We start from the raw sequence: 20535 nt of genomic DNA, 5'->3' as shown, positions 1-20535 counted from the left end.
GCAATAACATCATAAACTAGCCAAAAGGATCAGTTTCAAAAATACTAACTGCATTTTAAACATAGCTTCAGTGGGATCCTGTCAAAGTCTATGGCAAATAAATTCTCTTAAGGCACAAGATCTTATCATCTTATGGCAGAAGTGCGTTTACAGGCCAAATCTATTGCTAAATAACTTGGGTCTTAGAGGGAACACAAAAATACAACTTCTAGGCTAGACACAAACTAATGACAGGCAGTGACAATATCCTTGCTAACTTCAGTAGGCTTATACTTGAATGATACATTCTTACTTGAGTATGAATTATTACTTACAAAGAGACACAACTTATCCAAGAGAAGCTATCTAAGCGATGTTTTAGTGAAGTTACAGTAATGGTGTTGAGGGAAGAGGAGGAAAGGAAACAGAAGAGTAGACCCAGCACAGCCACGACAGGGTGTGTGAGACCGGAGCTATCAGAGGGTTACCAATGATGAGACAGAAGTAATCTCATAACACAAGCCTAACTGTGTTAACTGGTCGTCCGCTCATTACAAAGCCACGCAACGCAGTTACAGTTACTTTCTTCTAAATTGTTTTATAATGATGCACAGTCTGCAAAAAGTCGGCAATTTTCAATCTCGCAATCAGTGAAACATTTATTTGCCCATGTATCGCAAAGTAAAAAGTCTCGCGTACAACTGACGTCCGACAAACTATTATCTAGGTCATATGGAGCATAATCCCTAATCCTTGTCGATTTTCACTGCCTCCTTTCAGATTCACTAACTTAATCCAGGATCCACGAACCCGTAAGATTAAAAGTGACATCAACGTCTTACAAATTATACTGTGGATGGCAAAATTCCAATCTATCAACAACATATCATTTAGACATTCATATCGTTTGTATTTGTTGGTTAGATGATTGGAAATGGAGAGGTTTAGATCTCAGGAGTCTTCGAGAAAAAAATATATAGCATATATATATATATATATATATATATATATATATATATATATATATATATATATATATATATGCTATATATATATATATACATGCTTATAGCCTATATATATATATATATATATATATATATAGGCTATAAGGATTGCGTATTTTAAGGTCTGGATGAATATCAGTTCCTACTTCTATGAGGGCATCATGTCTCATTCGTTTGATAAAACAAATCACAGGTATTCTCTGTAAAACAAGGCAAAAAGTCAACCTGTGCCAAAAATGACAAAGAAGTTTACATTAATGAAACAGTACAATAGACACAAACAACATGTGAACAATCAGCTGGCCGTTCCGTTTCAAAAGCGTGCTTTTGAGTCGAAAAACTGGTTCGGCATCAACTGAGTCTTTTCACTGAGCTCTGATTTCTTTCAGAGAAGACTCAGTTGGTCCACAGAACAGTCTTATTTTGATTTCAGTCGTACCTTTGCGCTGACCCGACTGGGCTCGCTTCATATGCAACATTAACCTAATGAGGACTTACAAACTATTGATACAGTAATACCCCTGCATTACAGATGTCTGCTTTACGTTAGATATTGCTGCATGTCTAGTAAATCACCTCTCGTGCAGTCAGTAAGATGCAGTAAAGTAAAAAGAAAAATTACCTGCGAGGCTGACAACTCTTGTGTCCGAGGATGTTTTCAGAAACGGGCAAAATTTTTGAACAGACCAGCTGTTCAGTGACAATACGTTCTGGCCAAAACACTAGCGCCTAAAGCGACTCGCCTGTCACACGTCGGCTGCAGAAACACACAGCCTTTATAGGAGCCAGCCCCCATGCGCCAGATGCTTTATGTCGACATTTTCAAAACCTACTGCGTCATGGGAAACGCCGCAGTGCCCTGCCAATCCGCCTCCTGCGTCTAACCTCTGTGTCACAAAGTAAGCAATGTACGATTGTAATCTTAACCGTTTATGGACAGTCTCTAATCTTGTGCAAATGAACCACCTTCAAAGATGAACTGGCATCTCTCATTACCTATGCAAATTAAACTGCAGTACCTCTTGCGATGCTGCATTACAGAAGTACACCAACGCAGTTTGTATTTCGTTTGCGAATTATTAAAAGCACTAAAGACAAGCTTACCCGCTCGTGCATCTCCGTGCTCTCGAGTGGTGCGTGAAGAGTACACTCCTCGACATTGTCCGCTGCCATGGTCGCGGGATGAAAGACCGGCGAAGTGCCCTGCAACCCGTCGGTACAAGCAAGGCGCATATTAACACATTCAGTACCGAACCACTGACGCTGGTCGCAGGAGCGCAGAGTTTATACATTAGGCCTATTCATTACACATTGTTAATGAGCTGATCACCACTCTTATTCCTCCGGTAAAACCCACTGACTAGCTTAGTAGTACGGCTAGTCAATAGGTTTTGTTTTTGTTAAAAAACAACAACAACAACAACAAAAACAAAACAAAAACGTGCTCGTCAAATTGCCTGCCTCATTTTAATGTTACAATGTGCGTTTCAATGTGGTATCATCTCGCGCCGGCCACTTCACTCACAGTATCGAGTGTCAGCCTTCACTTAAAGGCCTGTTCTCATTTTAAGGTTGCATTCTACACTTCTGGTACTCTTAAGCAAGGTAGCAGCAAGTTCATCAATTTGAGCGGTTGTCATCATCTTTCAAAGCATTGAAATTTATCGTGAAATGAAATTCCAAATACATTATATCCTTACTCTGAAACGCACTTTATTGTTTGTACTAATCTAGTCCATTAAAAATGAGCCGCTGTAGTAAGTACAATTTTCCCCAAGATTTGCACCTGCAATGAGGATGGGTTGCTCATTTCACCTGACGAGTGCTTCTGTAATCTGCCCCAAGAGTACATTAAATTAGATGTCATTTGTCTGCATTTTTCACAATCTTCTTTAGTGTCTCCACACCCCCACATCCTGGTCGAGCACAAAAACTATAGCAAGTTCCAAGGTAAGCTATGGCAGGAGGAGACTGAATTTATCTTTGAAGTCTTATAAGGCTATGGGGTGGGAAATGGGAGGCTAAATTATGCATACAAATGAACAGAACAGGAAATGGAGACAGGTGGCTATGCTGGCTGTGGTATGCTGCACAGAATTCCAGTGGGATCTATAATAATGCCAACAGGTTACACAGTAAAGGAAGAATGAAGGAACTATGACATCAGTGATTGCCTGAAGGCACGGAGGGGGGGGGGGGGGGGATGCTGTGAGGTGAACACAGTTATACTTGCCCATCACGCCTTATTCATTATAATGATAAAGGGACAACCACAGGCAGTGGCAATAGGATAGCAGATAAGGCGACGTGGATTAGCACTGATACGTCAGCATTCCACAGGAGGATTTATGCAAAAAATGAAAAAGAAGAAGAACAGGTATTTGTACATTTTTGAATATATTTTTTCATTCTAAGAAAACAAAAAGAATTTACACACAAAGAAAGCACAGTCAAAGAATAAAAACCTTATCAAAGGTTCTTCAGGACTATATTTTTTCCATAGGAATTCTCCTAGACATTTTACAAGGCACATTTCTATTGCTTCAGTGAATAATGTTTACATCCATTTCATCGTTACACTGTGCAAAAGCCTCTTTAAAATATTAAACAGTGATATGACAACATAAAAGAACAAAATAACAAGGTTTAAACAACAGATTTCAGGGTTAAGACATCAAGAAAATTTTGGTCCCTAAATCATTTGCAGCTGAATTTCTACCTAGTCTGTCAGTGGTATGAGCAAATTAATAAAGAAATTAATAAAGAAAAAATATGGAATATGTTACTGAATATGCTAACTACAATGAGTTTCTTCTTAAACAAAGATTAAGTAGGGTCCAGACCAAACTGAAAAATAGAATGCAAAAAAAGTCTCACAATAAAACATCTTTACTGTAAAATAAAAAAAAAAACAACAACAACACTCCACTAAAATCCAGCAAGGCAATTAAGAAAAACTGGGAAACCGAATAGGATTTCACAGTTCACATGGTTTCAAGTAGTAAATTATTTGTGCAAATTCTCACTTCCTAACTCCTCGGATGAATAATAAGCCATTATACTAGGCAGATATTAAATATTGTGGTGTTTGAGGGAAATGCACTCAACAAACAAAACAAAAACAAACCATCAGACAAACACAGAATAATATTCTGAGAGTGAATGTAAGGATTTTCTTAACTCACACAGCACCTCATTTGAATATACATGATCCTAATGTCCCAACGCTCAAAGAAAATCAAAAATAGGAAGACTTTTACTGGATTAGATTTTCACAACTATTTAATTCAAATTGAAAAGCTGTGTTGTGCTAATAGCCACATGTTGGTGACTGAGAGTGAATGTGAAAAACATGTTAATTCTTAGTTAAGGGCAAAATAAGTGTATGAAAGTCAGCTGGTAAAGTTTTAAAGAACCTCCACTGACAAAAACTGTCTAATGATTTGTGACACAGTGGTGGCAAGTCAGTGAAAAAGACATGACGGGACTCAGGTTGGAATTGTCTGGAAATCCTTGAATGAATTGAAAACAGAAATCATGGAATGTACTGAAAACCTTTTGTGAACTGATGTACAAACTGAAGAACATCACTTTAACAATTTTTAGGTAGGTATGTAAGAAAATTTCCCTGTAAAACCATTGTCCATTTTAGCCTATCACTATACTAGCTGGGGCCAGCATGTGGGCTTCCTTTTGTCTCTTTTATATTTGAAAGCATACCTGGTTCAAGCAGTTTGCTCCTTCATTTTCTTTACAGAATGTGAACGCTGATGAATTAAAAAAATTCAAATTGTTCAAACGCAGTACCTTAGAAAGACACTGCTGCTATCACAGTTAAGCAATCCAAGCAATCAGCTATAGTGCTTGTTTGAATCTCTGCTTGAGTGCAAAAGGAAAGAAACCTATACAAACCTATTTACAATACAAGCAGGCAACACAAAATCAAATCAAACAAGACAGAACAAAGAAGAAGGAGAAGGACAAATGAACAGAGAGATGCAGAGACAGAGGTCGAGATTGTTATGACAAGTTCAGAGGTCGAGATTGTTATGACGAGCTCAGAGGTCACTCCTGTGTGGTGCCGGGGGCAGTGAGAGGAGTGAGCGTGCTGGGAAACATGAGGACTTTGGCCCGCATGAATGACAGGTCTGGCAGGTGAGATATCACTTTCGACGCTTCTTCACTTAAGTGTTCATCACTGCTGGGTTTCCTATGAAGAGAATACAAAAGGAAATTAATCACCTGCTTTAAACAAACGATAACAACAGCTTAAATGCCAGGAGGCAATAAAAGCAGTTTAGAAGGTAAGTGTGGTTTATTTGCAAAAACTGTTCTAGATAAAAAAAAAAAAATGAACGATGGTAACGGTCCCTCTCTCTCTCACTCACTCACTCACAGGTTAGAGACACTGACTTTAGGAGAAGCTCTGGCTCCCCCACATGTGAGTGTCTCCAGGTTTACACAGGGTTCCTACACAGTATGGAAAAGTACGGAATTTGATTTTAATAATTTCCAGGTCTGGATAAGTATGGAAAAAAAGGGAGGGGAGTTCGGAAAAATATTTGTGTTTCCAGACTATTGCCCCTATTCTGTCTCTAAAATAGAAAATTTCTAAAAATAATGTTTTCATGGCATTTGGAGCAGGCAGCCAGCACAGCCAAAAGCCCAGCAAAAGGGACCTATAGCCCTTTTCCACCGACGTGGTGCCAGTTCTGGTGCCTAATCTAGAACCGGTTCCACGCATTTTCAGCGAAAAAAGACGGCTCCTCAAAATTGCTTGTCCAAAAGTTGGAACCACTGACGTCAGTGGCTATGCAAATGGGAATTATGTGAGAACCAATCAGTTCAGCGTGTGATGTGTTTGGTATGTGACATTCTCTAGAGATGCGGGAGTAACAAAAAGGTCTGACCAAGATGGTGGAGGATAAAGCTACATTTATGATGAAAACATGTATAATTAAGAGATGTATGGGCAACCATTTGTTAAACGGTTCTGGTTGGGGCAAATAGACCACTGCAGCTTCATTTAAGGACTCGAACTTTTGAGCTAGGTGACAGGCTTCCTTTTTTCGTGAATTTCGCCCTACCACTTTTCACTCTGGGGGCGAAATTTGCTGTCTAGAGGTGTTTTGCTATGTGGAAGCCTAGTGTAAAAATAAATTTATAAAAAGTAAGCAAAGCAGATGCGTTCTGTCCCCCACGATTTTTTCCCCACGGAAATTACCCTTTCGCTATGTAACATTCAGTTCTCAAACCTGTGGAAATGCAGACCAGTTCTCAAAAGGCACCAAGACAGAACTGGCTTGGCACAGGCATTGTCCTGGTGGAAAAGAGGTATTAGACAAATTTCTCTGGCCCCCTGGTAATCCAAATTACTAAGATACTCCTAAATCAGAAATAAACCAACATTTCAGGCTCTGGAGCTCAGGGGAGCTCCCTGGGCTTCTCCCTCATTGCCTAGGGGTAAATTAATCTCTCATAGCCCCTGCTATGGAGAAGTAAATACAAAAATCTAAATTTCGGCCTCCGGTCCCCTGGTAACCTAAAACATGAATTTCTCTCTTATTTACTATACCAGGCTATGGAGCTCAGGACACCTCCCTGGTCCTCTCTCTGAACATTTGGGCATAAATTGGTGTGTCATACCCCCTGGTATACAGTTCTTTAAATTTACATGATAAAAACTGAATAAAATTGCACTGTTTTAGTATTGCAGCTTGAATAAAATGCTGTGCATTGAACTTGTCTGGGTTTGGTGTTAATTGATTTGTATGAGCTACAGTACCTAGCTACAATCGTATGGCAACATACAGTAATAGCATACATAGTCAGGATGTAACATAAATGTTAAGAGTTGGATTTTAAAACCATTTATTAACATAATAAACATCTAGCCATTTGTACTCGGATGTCAGATATGGTCTAAAAAATCTACTGAGAAGTCTGGAAATTTGAGTCTGAAAAAGTATGGAATTTCGAAAAGGAAAATGTGTAGGAACCCTGTTTACGTTACTGACTTGGTTGCTGTACTGGATTTCTCCATGGAGGCCATAAGGCGTGTGAAGGCACTGGCTATGTTGCTGCCAGTGTTGCTGCTTTCTATTTTAGCAGTGGTCAGTTCATACAACTCTGGATCTACACCTAAGAAGAGACAGAGTGAGAGACAGAGAGAGGGAGACTGTGAGTCTTCAGTTGTGGGATACTACAGAAAAATAAAACAACATCAAAACTCTCTCAAGCAAGAGTGTGAAACATTTAAAAACTGGAAGATCAGGTCACAAACACACACACACACACACACACACACACACACACAATCAGAAGTTACCACCCGTATGAAATCATTGGCAAAGATTATTCAAGATATTGCAAGTATGATAACACAATTTAACACGATCAAACCTTCACACAGAATGCATTATTTACAAGACAAAACTGTGTCATACACTCCTGTGTGTTACTTGACCTTAGAGATGAAAACAGGTCAGGTAAACCCACCCTAGACTTAAGATCTTCAAAGCACTTTGTTCTCTCTTTCCCAGAGCAGATGGATAAAGAGAAGGCGAGAAATACTTACAAAGCAAGAAGAGAATGTCCAGAGAAGAAGTGAAGAAAGCAAGCAAGGGACTGCAGCCTCATTTAAGACAAACAGATTCCTTCAAATCATGTGTCAGTCAGCTTTGAATTGTTTTGGCATAGATGTAACAAAACCAGCACATGTTATTACTTCCAGTATTGTGACACTGTATTCCATAAGGATTTGAAAAAGGTCAAAAGAAGAGGTTTAGAGCAAGCAACACAGGGACAAAAACACAGGAGGAAAAACAGAAGGTGACTTTTGAGCTTCAAATAAATGGCCTCCTAGGTATGATATGACCAGGGTGGATTTTTTCTCCTTCTAGTAGTAGAAAGTAGAAACTAAGGCTCTCCAAGAAAACCGTAAACTTTGCTATGCACCTGAAGGTAGAGAGTGTCAGATGTAGAGGTATAGGATTAGCTTCCAGAGAGGATGAGTGCAAAACACACAGCAAATCAAGGCATGCTTCACAGCACCACAACCACTCCACTCCACTCCACTCCTCTATGGCACTGGCAGTGGGACCGTGATGTAGTTTTGTGGCTCTACAGTTTCTACCTTGGGAGTAAAATTTAGACTGTATCATTTACAGTCAACAGGATTAAACTTAATAGACTCTTATGTGTCAATATTTGTCTTATTTGAATTCTGTGAGATGACAGACTGCAATGCCTCCAACATGTAGAAACACCATCTTTACGAGGTCAAATGTGTAGTTGTTGTCTCTTCCTATATTCAAAGAAGTATTTTAATTCTTTCAGAATGATATTAACCACAATGTATCTGTTTAATTACACTAAACATTGTTTGTATTCCGATTTATCCCATTTTCAAAATCTAACTAGACATTTCTGAGATCAGGTGGGGAAAATCTCACTGATGCACACCAAAAGCTATGATGGGCTTTCAGGGATAACCAGGTAACCACCTGATCCCCACCAGATTTCTGGACTGTTTGAGTTCTGTAGCCAGCTGGGATTCTGTTTACTGTTTGAATAGACCAAAGACATCTTGAGCTTAAGACTAGTTGAGAACGTTCTGAGGGTCAAAGTTGAGAATGCCAAACTCTGAACTGAACCATAGTTGCTCTGTGTTAGGAAGGATAAGCATGTGTGTGCATGTGTGTGTGTGTATGTGTGCATATGCACGCTGACCTGGTAGTGGAATGGTGATATCTACACCAAAATCCTCCACTGGCCCAAAAAAATCAAGGTTGAGCTGACAGACAGTGTCGAGTGCTTGTGAATCAGAGCAGAAGCAGAGGGAACAGGAAAGGGCAACAAAGGGATTAACAAGCATCAATTAGGGATGCACTTTCCACACACTTCCTATATATGCCGATAAAACCTTTCAGAAGTGTGGACGTTGTTAGTGGTTCTAAAGAATCAGACTGGAGCTGAACACAAGACAATCTATGCAGATATCACTAGTGCTTAATTAGTGGTATTGAGATGATCAACATCAGTGACTGGGGAGGCGCAACTATATAGTCTAGAAAAACTATACAGCCATTAAAAAAAACAAGCTGAGGAAATACAGGATGCCCTTGTAATGTGACAGAAGACAGTGCAGAGATGCAGAAGGGGAAAAGGAGAGCTTTTTTTTTTTTTCAGCAGCAGGATTGTGTCAGTCAATTTCAGGGGGAAAAGAGTGAAAAAGTCATAATTGTTCGGTATGGACAGAATATAATAATACATTTATTCATATATTTACAAAGGTCTTTAGTAACAACATACTTATTGCAATCCAATTGAGATGCACTTGATTGGGTAAACATTTCAGAAAATAAACTGCCACAAAATGAAATTGAACGTTTGAATGTTACGAAGAGATTGGACACAGTGATGTTTCTTTTTTTTTTTGGTGACAGGTTTTTTTGTTTTTTTTTTTAGAATAGGACACCTGTCCTTCATTTAGAACAAGACTGATTAACACACAGACGTATTACATAGACAGAAGAGCAGTTGAACAAAAGAATCAATAAAGAGAGAGAACCCAGGCTTTCCCTTATAAGTGGATCAAACCCCTCATTGGCTTTACCACAACTGCCTTTGTTAGACCACCGATGAAAGTGGAAAAGATTGAAATTTTTTTTTTTTGTTAGAACCTGAGGTAAGACCAAAAAGGAAACTGCCTAGGGACTTGTGGGAGTAGGTTAGTGAGTTTGCAGGTCAGGCTCTTTGCCTAGTCTGAGTAGTTGTGCTGTTGCGGTTGTTTGAAATTTTGCATAAAAAATATATGGGAAATTAACTGCTCTGACTGCATATTTGTCAAATGAGGTAGTGCATCTTTGTCCTCGTATGAGGAAATGGCATATAGACAGCAAAAGAGAGAGATAGAGAGAGCCTGGCTCTATCACAGTGCAAATACATGGATGAAATGAAGCTGAAATAACAGGAAAGAAATATGAAAGAGAAAGTAGAAGAGAAGGTGAGAGAAACAGACACTATAAAAGAGACTGATGACTCCCCACATATAGAGCAGCAATTTATGAGGAGAGGTGAACTAAATTAATGAAAAGAAGTGACAATGAAGCAGAAAAAGGGAAAAAGGATACCAAAAAAGGAGGAAGAGAAAAAGATATACAGAGGGCTACTGTCGACTGATTGAGAGAAAGAAGAGAACGAGGGCACTAGGAGTATGAGCTTTGTCTGGAGTGGCGAGTGCTCTTAGCTCCAGTCCTGGCAGAGGCAGTGCGCCGCAGGGACGTACCATCCAATGGGTTCATAAGGCCACTGCTAATACAGTCTAACTGAATGGCCGATGGCTCCCCCTGCCGGAGAAGAGGAGTAAATACAGGTGAAACAGGAGCTCCACTTGGTTGAGGAGCAAAGGGCCAGGAGATGGCATTACAAGCAGAATTTTCCTTATTGGCACTTTTTTCCGAACATAACAGTTTCTCATTAATAAGGCCCAATACCAGTGTTTCTGTTTTTATTTCTAAGTATCAAACCACTGGCTGCCCAAGCATACTGTAAAATTCAAAATGTGTACAAATCTAAGGTCACGTTACCTGTGTAGATTGTGAAGTGCTACTAAATGCTGGTACAGATGATATCTGTGCTTGTGAGAGTTTCACAGTTTCTTTGGTGGGCTGTAGCATACCCTGAGAGACAGAGAAAACACATAAGACAAAAGAAAAAAATCTGGAGCACAGCTTAACTCTGAGTTGAAAAAGCTGAGAAAGTGAAAAAGCTGTGCGTTCATTTTAAACCTCTGTAGAATAAAAGTACTGATTAAGTAAACATTTCGAACAGTTCACTCACTAGGCCAGAAGCAAACATGGGGACTATTACAGGCTGTTTCTTCTGTCCGGTGAACAGCTGTGGAGGACAAACAAATCCTGAGTCACTAAGTGCTTTTCACACTGGCTGTAAGGTGACAAGAGAACCCACCTACCCGCCGCACAACTTGCATCAGAAGAGAAGAGAAAGATGAACTCACAATATTCCTTGTGTCTACACCCAGGCAGTTCAGCAGTGCCCTGTTACTATGGGAACCACCCCACTGAAACTTCAGGCCAAAAGCACTGTGGATGTCCTGCAGGTGCCACCACATCTCCTGTGGCTCCCTGAAACGATGCATGAAAATGTCAAATTGACAAAATACAGTCTGGTTTAAGGCTGATTTGACGCAGCCAATCCCCTGCCTGCAGAGCAAGTTCCTTTGCAGATCTGTCCCTGCATAAAGCAAACTACTTCGTCAATACTGTCAGCTAAAAACAACTATGTCACAAAGATACCGGTATTTGAGCCTTAGCTTGTACATACATACATGTTGGTAACAGGTCATTCTTTTGCCCTGAAAATGGTAAATTTCTGCACTTTTCCCCCCAGTAAACCTTTCCATTTGAGAATCCCAAACTGCAGAGATTATACAGCTGACTGTTTAATCAACACAGTTAAAAAAAAAAAAAAAAAAAAAAAGAAGTTTCAAAGAAATCCCTCTCACTGAAATTGTATCCCACCCACATCCATGAGACCTGGCCAGAGAAAAGCACTATTCTTGTTTGTTTGTAACACTGTCACTGTTCAGCCATAGTCAGAAGTTTTTAAGCACAGCGCTGAACATTCGGGTCCATCAATGCAAGTGTCAAGACCATGCTCCCGTGACTCCGGAGGACCAAGCACGCTATGACACGAGTAAGTGCTCATCACAGCCCCTGTCTGCCCGTGGCCTCAATGCTCAGTCAGCCACACACAAAGATACACTCCTCATCTCCACGCTATATCCGTTCTCTCTCCCTGTTGTTCCTTTCTTGCTTTTCCTCTGCTATCCACCTCTCCTTCTTCCATTTTCTATTTTCTCCCTTTTCCTCTGCATCTTTTCTTCACCTATCCCCTAATTCTTCCATCACTGATTATCTCTACAGCGTATATGTCTAGTCCTGTAGATGACTGCTCATCTTTTTATGAGCATATTGCTCATTAACAAGTAACACTGTGTTTGTTCAGCTTTGTCCTCATTCCCTTTGTATTCACCCTTTAGTTTTAAAAAATCGAATGACTGACCAGACTACAACGGTATCAACAGTATGTACAGAGGAGAATCTGACCAGTGGGCAGTGGAGCAGCCCTGGTCCCTTTGCTCGAGCTGCAACTGCTGTGTGTCCAGTAGAGTCCTGAGAGAGCCAATCTCCTCTTTCATCTCACTGACTGCCGGGACTGTGATGACCTCAGGGAAACTGGCAAGGAAAAGCCGCCGCAGCCCGTCACTCAGTGTTGCCTGAGAGAGATAGTGGGAGAAGGAGAAAGGGAGATTTAATCAGCAAAGCAGCCATAAGAGTCAGCACAGGATAGTGGACACAACATTTTATTCAGTTATACATTTGAGTATTCTACAGTCATACTTCTGTAAATCATCTCTAAGATGTCTTAACAATCCTGTTCTGACACTGAATAAAACAGGGAAATTACACCGTCATCTTCTTTTTCAGTAACAGTGTTAAAAACAGAGGTATGACAGAGAGCGGAAACATGAAACCCAAAACAGTGAAAGCTCTGGGCACGGAAATGACACTGAACCACATCACAGGACAAGCCAAATAAAACACAACAGGCCTTCATATTCAGAATAAAAGCCTCTATTATGGCACATCAACATATACAGGGGTCAGTCAAAGAAGTAACCTAATATAGCATCCACTAAAACAAATAATTTAATACATCCACTCTTCTTAACCCTCTTCTCCCTCCCCCTCCATCATTCCTGACAGCTGATGACTTCGCCAGCTGTCCCCCTCACCCATTCTCCTCCTCTCCTCTTCCCCTGAACTCTTACTTCATTACGACACATCATCACCTCATCATTTCTACCTGGAACACTCCCATCAGCTTTTAAACAGCCCAGGGTGACTCCACTACTAAAAAAGCCATCTCTTGTCCTCGCATTTGTAAAAAAAAAAAAAAAAACCTGGCGACCAGTATTCATGCTCCCAGTATCTCTATCTAGATACATTCATTGACAGTGAGACCCTCCCCCAAACAACCTTGGAGTCATGGTAGATGTCAATCTGGTGTTCACTAACCACATCACTGCAGTCATGCAGATACGCTCGCTATAACATTGAGAAGATCAGGCCATTCTTGTCAGCACATGCAGCACAGCTCCTAGTCCAGGCATTGGTCATTACTCACACAGAACTACTACACAAAGCTCTCTAGTTTTTCACCTGCCAAAATGTTCACATTACTCCTCTCTTCCTCCCCTTCCAATGGGTGCCTTCTGCTGCCTGTATTAGGCTTAAGACCTTCACTTATGCCTTGAGAGCGACCAGTGGATTTCTACCTGTTTACATCCAATCTACAATCAAACTTTGCACCCTGGTGCACCCGCTCAGGTCTGCTTCAATGCCTAGGGTTACAAACTTTCACACCCAGCTCCAAAATAGTGGAATAAGCTGCCTCTCTTCCTCAGATACTCAGATACACTGAGCACATTCAACACCTAAAAGTCATTTCTTTAAAATCTTTCTGACCTCTTAACTACTAACTTTACTTTACTTGTCTGTATTTTAGGTGCAATGAGTGCATTTAAAAAAGTGTACTCCTTAGTAAAAAAAATTACGACTTAAAGCACTTAAGAGCTCTACATGACCCTTGGAGAAGCTCTTGGCACTAGTTTTTGTGTACCGAGACATTAATTTAAGCCTATTTGCTGAGCTCTTTTGTAAGTCATTTTGGAGAAAAGTAAATGTAAATGTAATTCATGGATATTAATTTATCATTTTACATTACCAAACAAAAGACAGCTTACACGATATAACCACTATGCTGTGTGTTGTTGCCACCCTCCTGCTGAACACAGAAACATACAAAATAATCTTTGCAGAGAATAAACGCACTCTATTCACTACCCTTTAGGTCAATGTCATGGATACAGTATACACAGCCTCCTGTCAGTGTTTCCTGTGAACTAGTTTAGCCTGAACAATCTAATAGGAGGCATTTCAACAGCTTACACTAAAAATATGATTTCACAGGCTAAGTACTGCATGTTGAGCATGAAGAGGGGAACTATATCTGGATAACAGAAGCGGAAGCATTCACACCATTTACAGCTTGGTTTTTAATAATTACCTCTAACAGTGGGAAGGAACTTGGTCTTATCACTGTTTCTCTAACACATTGTTTCTCAACACTCATTCACTCTCGGTCTTCCATTCAACTGTAATTTATATTACACTGTACAGCAAACAACATTATCTCTGTATAATATTTCAGACAGCACTGAGGAATCATTTGCTCTGCACAGAGTTGGAGTGCTGTGATAAGCAGAGAAGAGCAGCTCAAAGAGGAAGGGCAAGGAGAAGAGAAAAAGAGAGAGAGAGGGAGAGAGACCAGGACAACATCTCACTGACATGATGAGATAGCAAAGGTTTATTCAACAAACTGTGCCCACACAAACCATGCCCATATAAACACACGCCCCCACACACACACACATCACAAAAATAAATGGCATACAAAGAGAGAACAAAACAGTCTAGCATTTGACAATGACAAACTGATACACAGAAGTTTCTAGGAAACAAATATAGACGTATATACTGGTAGTTTGAATACCGTTGAAGAAGATGAAGAGAATCTCTCCATGCAATGTCAGTGTTTATGCATTTCATGAATATAGAGCAAACAACAACTCAGGAAGAAAGTTGGGGTTAAGAACATGACTTACTGTCACACTGTCTCTTCTGGCAGACTGGGGGCTCTCGCTGGGAGGGGCCATAACTGACATGCCCGCCTGCCATCTCTCTTGTTCCTCCACTGACAGGCTCATGCTCTGTTCCTCTCCAAACGTGGCCCAGGAGTCTTGCGCTGCTAACTCTTGCCCATCAACCTCAAATGCAGCCCACCTCTCCTCAGCACCCTCATCAGTAACCCCTCCGAATGGAGCTGACCTAAAGTCTGCAAAACTATCACTAGCTGGAAAGTCTGAAAACTCGTCCACTTCATCCACAGGTTCCTCTGCAAGTTGCTCCACTTCCTCTTCCTCCAGTTCTCTCTCCTTGCAGTCCTTCAAGGTGTCAGTGTCCACAAACTCTCCCTCATCTGAGGACGTGGAGATTCCAGAAGGTGCTGTGACAAAGTCGGCAAATCCCTCCTGTGTGACGGACTCAGTCTGGCTGAAGTCTGCAAACCCCTGACCTGAGGATGAGACTGGCTCTCCGAATTCCCCAAAGTCCTCATCAGGCTCTGCTTGAGAGACTACAGACACTACAGCCACGAATCCCTCTGAGAGTCCACCAAGCTCTCCGTAGTCCGCCAAACTCTCTAATCTGTTTGGGGACACGGCCTCACAAAAAGAAGCAAACTCTTCACTGATGGACGACCTGTTGGGATCAGGAGACTCTCTCCCTCCTGGAGGGCTACAGGCAGGAGTTGGCACTCTATCATCCAGAATTCCCAGTTCTCCTGTCCCAACCTCCTCAGAAGCTGGGGCCTTTGGAAGGTCTGTGTGGGTTTCAGGCTTAGAGTGAACATCCTGATATCCAAGGAAGACCTCAGAGTCTCTTTGCTGTAAAGTGGACTTCTGGTCCACTCCTGTTGCCACTTTTCTAGACCCTGAGTTCACAGTCTCTGTGCAGTGGGACTGTGTTATACTATCTCCTTCCTGCTCTGAGTCTATATGCGGATCACTGAACCCATTGCTCAGGCCTTTATCTTCATCTGTGTCACCCATGTGCTCAGATGTGTCTCTGAGCTGTGTATCATGGAGCACAGAGGAATCCACAATCCTTGGATGTTCACAGACACAGGTGTGGTCAGACACAAGCCTAGAGGGGCCCTCTTCTGGGCCTGTTAGTGTGAAACCATTTGCAATGACCTCGGCAACTGCCAAATCTCCATTTACACAGCTGCTGCTAACCTCAGGTTGAACAGCCAAAGTCCCAGAACCTACAAAGAGATCACTGGACAAGGACTCATCTGGTGGCTCTCGCCCATCTTCAGCACTGACTGATTTCCCTGGTAAAGAGACGCAGCATGGGGTCTCAGATATAGTATAAAGGTCTGGGGGTGAGACGTTTGCAGTTCGGGACTGGCTGCAATCAATGGGGGCTTCAAACTCAGCAAAGCTAAAGCTGGACGACATCTCCTCCCCAAAACCCCCAAACTCCCCAAACTCATCGTCGTCTTCCTCTGTGCCCTCATCCAAGGGAGGTGGCGTGGAGGAGTACAAGTGGATGATGTCAGGCTCCATGGTGTTAACTCTCACTGGAAGCCTCATACACACACACCTAAGGGAAAATTGAGAGAGAGAGAGAGAGAGAGAGAGAGAGTGAATGCTAAATGTGTCAGAAGCTCAACACAAGATCAAACTGCAAAACATTTTTCAGTAAGTTTGACCGATGAGCTCTTCATTTGTCAAACTCAGATTTATAAAATCCTTTGTCACATTAAAAGATTTAACCCTGATAAATATCAGTGATAATAATTATTAGGGTCAAGCCTACACAGACCTATCATCAATACTGATTTCAATCAAAAATTTCCTACAGATATGGTATTTTAGCTTTTCTAGTTTATTTTAGGGCAGCGCATGAGAAGCGGCATACTGAACTTGCGTAGCCTCCTCATCTGCTTTAATAATCCATTGAGTTCCTGCAGGCTGCAAGTCCTTACAGAGCTTTTGAGTATGACTGACTCGACACTATCAAAACAGGAACACTAAGTCCATAACTCCTTGGCACAGGATGAGATTAGTAAGCAATCTGATGAGAAAAGTTTGCACCTTTATTATTTACAATCAATGGCCATTTCCAAATTAAGCACCTAAGATAGGACATGTCAGAGAGACGTGGTTCATTTACCCATTTGCTCTATAATAAGATGACATTAACACCATATGACAACCCAACAGAAAATCTCTGCCCACACATGGAAAAGGTCAGGCCAAACCGCTCTCAAACATTTGACAACAGCCATGACAATCATAATAATTATTATGACAACTGCTGGAATATGTAACATCATTCAGATCACTCTGGCCCCACAGGACAAGTGTGTCGTTTCAAAAGGCACAACGGGATATGCTTTGTAAGGCTGACAGTGTTTAATAGCGGTTCTGGACTGTATCACACTGCTGTCTGAAATGAGTGTGCCTCTCTCAATCTAAGAGTCATTTTCTCTTCCCTACTGTAAAGAGATAGAGAATCATGAGGAACAACATTATGTCAATCTCTCAGAGCGTAGTGGTCAAGTAGGAAAAGAACTATAGGCAAATCCCAACAGTTATATCATAGTCCCGCTGAGATACCCGAGTTTGAAGGGTAGTAAATGGTTGACCACAGGCCTAATGAGGTAAATGCAGATATATTTTTAGCAAATGAGAAATGATATCATTACTGCAATCATTTATTTTGGCTTCATAGCAAATAAAGCTGACAAAAGAGATGTAGCATCTGCACATATCGTATTACAAAGAGTGACAGAGGCAAGGATTCCTATTTGTTGAGGAGGACATAGTTAAGCAAAACCCAGCATTGATCATGGCTGGATAAAAGTGAACTCAGATGGATGGAGGTGACACCATAGGCACCTTCACCGTAAGGACTGAGAGATGCGGTAAGTAATTAGGTCACATCCCAACCAGCCCCTAAATTTCTACCACGTAAAGATGGAAACAAAATAAAAAAAACAAGCAAGCAAAAAAACAACTTTAGATTGTGAGATTAAGGTTTGAGTTGCACATTTTCCTGAGTATGAATCACTTCCCAATGACACAGCTCACATGCAAAACAAGTGACTACATGCAACAGCTCTACATGTTGAAATACACCTTATAATCGCAATGTCTCCTGTGGTTGCCTTAAAATCGCGTACTGAGAATCCTGTGCGATTTACTGAGAGGGGATAAGCAATAACGGCTGGTCCGTAATCGAAAAAAACGATATGTATTGCTTTCAACAACTGGGAAAATGAGTTGAAATAACTTCCTCCTCTAAGCTTTGCTGGGAGTCGCCCGTTGGTGAGAGTAAACCGATCCAGGAATCTAATCCAGCCTCTTTGTACTCACTGATAAACATGACGTTGAAACTCCAACACATCACAGCAGACCAGCTTCCACCAAGGAGTCTCGTAAGATTTAACATAAAACAAATAAAACCTGTAGCCTATAATGCATTTACAGACTACTCAACACCGAAACATATTAAGTTTGGTTATCATAGCCGCTATAAATTCAACGACTGTCCAGACAGACATAGCTGCGCTCCATCATGAGCAGACAAACAGTAATGCGAGATGTCTCTATAGACTGCACACTGCCTGAAGTGAAGTCAGTATCTGTTACACTCACGCAGAGCTCTACACACTTTGAGCTTCTGTGTGGAAATAAAAAAAAAAGTTTTTGTCACGTTGTTGACAGAAACGAGTTTTCCTGTAAGGACTATTTTAGGCAATAATTAACTATTATTCAACTACTGTCTTGAACCAACCGCAGAGAAATCACAAGACTGAAAGGTCCAGCGGTATGCCATAATGCGAAAGGTTGTGACAAATGAGCAAGACTGTGTCTGTCAACAAATAAAACTGACATCAAGCTGTCAAAAGTTTGGGTAAGGATGACCTCAGCAGGCAAGGTAAAAATCTCCCAATATAAAATTCTTCAATCACGATAACGTTCGAGAAGAGGAAGACCTCTGCCGTCAACAAACCACACAAAGCCTTGATCCAGAACGTAAATAAGACTGTCGAGATCTACGTGCCTAATCTCATTTACACGCGATTTCTGCTCACAGGCGATACAAAACGAAAACGGTTACCCAGATCCTGCGACACAGTGATGTTAGCTTACCTGTATCATACACACTGTTAGCCAATTACCTATCCACAACTGAAAACAGACATCCAGCTAACACCGATCATTCAGTCGGTAGCTTCCCCATTTAGTTAGATATTACCGGTCAGCTTTACCGCATCTAGACAACACCTTACAAAATTTCATACTCTTACCTCCATTATCCGGTGTTAAGTATCATAGTAAGAAAATGTCTCGGTGAGATATCTCGTGAGAAATGGATCGTTCTGTTAGTTATGTTACCACTACCCTCGACAGGTAACTATCGTTGGGTTAAAGAGCCGGTATTTATTTCCACCGCTGTGTCTTTTCCCCGTGAAGAATGGTCATCATACCGAACCTAGCATGCAACCACTGCTACGCCACCACACTTCCGCCTTCATCATTACAGAATTTCACAAGAAAAGTCTCCTCGATTATCATAACCATCACAAATGGCTTGAAAATGAACAAACATATTAAAATGGGGATAAATATAAATTATAAACCATCTAATGTAATTTAAGCATATATATGTATATATAATCCATATGCATCTTATTTGTTAACCTCTACCAAAAGTAGAATCTAGTCTTAGCAAAGTAATATGCACTCATTTTTGTCAAATTTCAGACTTTCAGACAATGTTTATCAGGTGATGCAGACAGCACAATTAACTTTGCTTATCTGGAACAAAATTAGTGAGAAGATGTATATGTGTAGGCCACATGTAATCCAAGCTCAAAGCTCAAGTTTATTTCATGACAGCAGCTAATAACAAGACCCAAAACTTGACATTTCCCTTGCATAACCACCTCTAATCATCACTTCATTTTATTTATCAGGATATTTTCCTGCTAATCTTCTACATGTCTTTGGTACACATTTTATCATACAAAAGTACACACTAATGAGCCAAAACACTATGACCACCTGCCTAATAAGCTGTTGGTCCTCTGTGTGCTGCCAAAACAGGGCCGAACTGCGGAGGCATGGACCCTACAAGACCATGGTATCTGGCACCACAACTTTAACAGCAGATCCTTCAAGCCCTGTAGGTTGTAAGGTGGAGCCGCCACAGTTAAGACTTGTCGGTCCAGCATATCTCACAGACGCTCAATTGGATTGAGATCTGGAGAATCTGGAGGCCAGGGCAATACCTTGAACACTTCATCATGTTCCTCAAACCATTCCCGAACAAAGTGTGCAGTGCGGCAGGGCGCATTATCCTGTTGAAAGAGGCCGCTGCCATCAGGGAGTACCACTGCCATGAACAGGACCTGAAGGATCTACTGCTAATGTTTTGATGCCAGATACCACAGGATTCCTTCAGGGGTCTTGTAGAGGCCATGCCTCGGCGGTTCGGCGCTGTTTTGGCAGCACACAGAGGACCAACAGCATATTAGGTAGGTGGTCATAGTGTTTTGGCTCACTGGTGTATTTTCTGAAGTGAACGTTCATCATTAGACAAAGATGAAAGGGAGAGCTGAAACCTCTTATACAAATTAAAAACTGTTTCACATGTAGGCACCTGTAACTAAGTGCATCAGAGAAGTTTATTTATTTGTTTACACAATCAGTGAAATGATAAGCAAAAAAAAAACCTTGCATGATGGATTAGATAAGGAAGTACAGGAGCAGGAATTTTAAGATGATGACACCGTTTTGGCTGAGTGCAGACCAGTGGTCAACCAG

General features: G+C 41.1%; 1 protein-coding gene across 1 annotated transcript; it reads right to left on the bottom strand.

Moving 5' to 3' along the window:
• Nucleotides 1-5051: 5051 nt before the first annotated feature.
• aftphb (aftiphilin b) lies at nucleotides 5052-19090 on the bottom strand. The gene is made up of 9 exons (XM_030787448.1): nucleotides 19017-19090; nucleotides 14740-16300; nucleotides 12119-12288; nucleotides 11008-11134; nucleotides 10830-10886; nucleotides 10577-10669; nucleotides 10276-10336; nucleotides 7004-7127; nucleotides 5052-5196 (listed from the first exon to the last, which is right to left on the bottom strand). The coding sequence occupies exons 2-9, from the start codon at nucleotides 16261-16263 to the stop codon at nucleotides 5052-5054; spliced, it is 2301 nt and encodes a 766-aa protein (XP_030643308.1). The 5' UTR covers nucleotides 16264-16300; nucleotides 19017-19090.
• Nucleotides 19091-20535: the final 1445 nt, after the last annotated feature.

This window comes from Chanos chanos, chromosome 10, assembly GCF_902362185.1.
Source record: "Chanos chanos chromosome 10, fChaCha1.1, whole genome shotgun sequence".
NCBI classification, from domain to species: Eukaryota; Metazoa; Chordata; class Actinopteri; order Gonorynchiformes; family Chanidae; genus Chanos; species Chanos chanos.
Note: the sequence above shows the minus strand (reverse complement) of the source record. Positions and strands in the feature narration are given on the sequence as shown.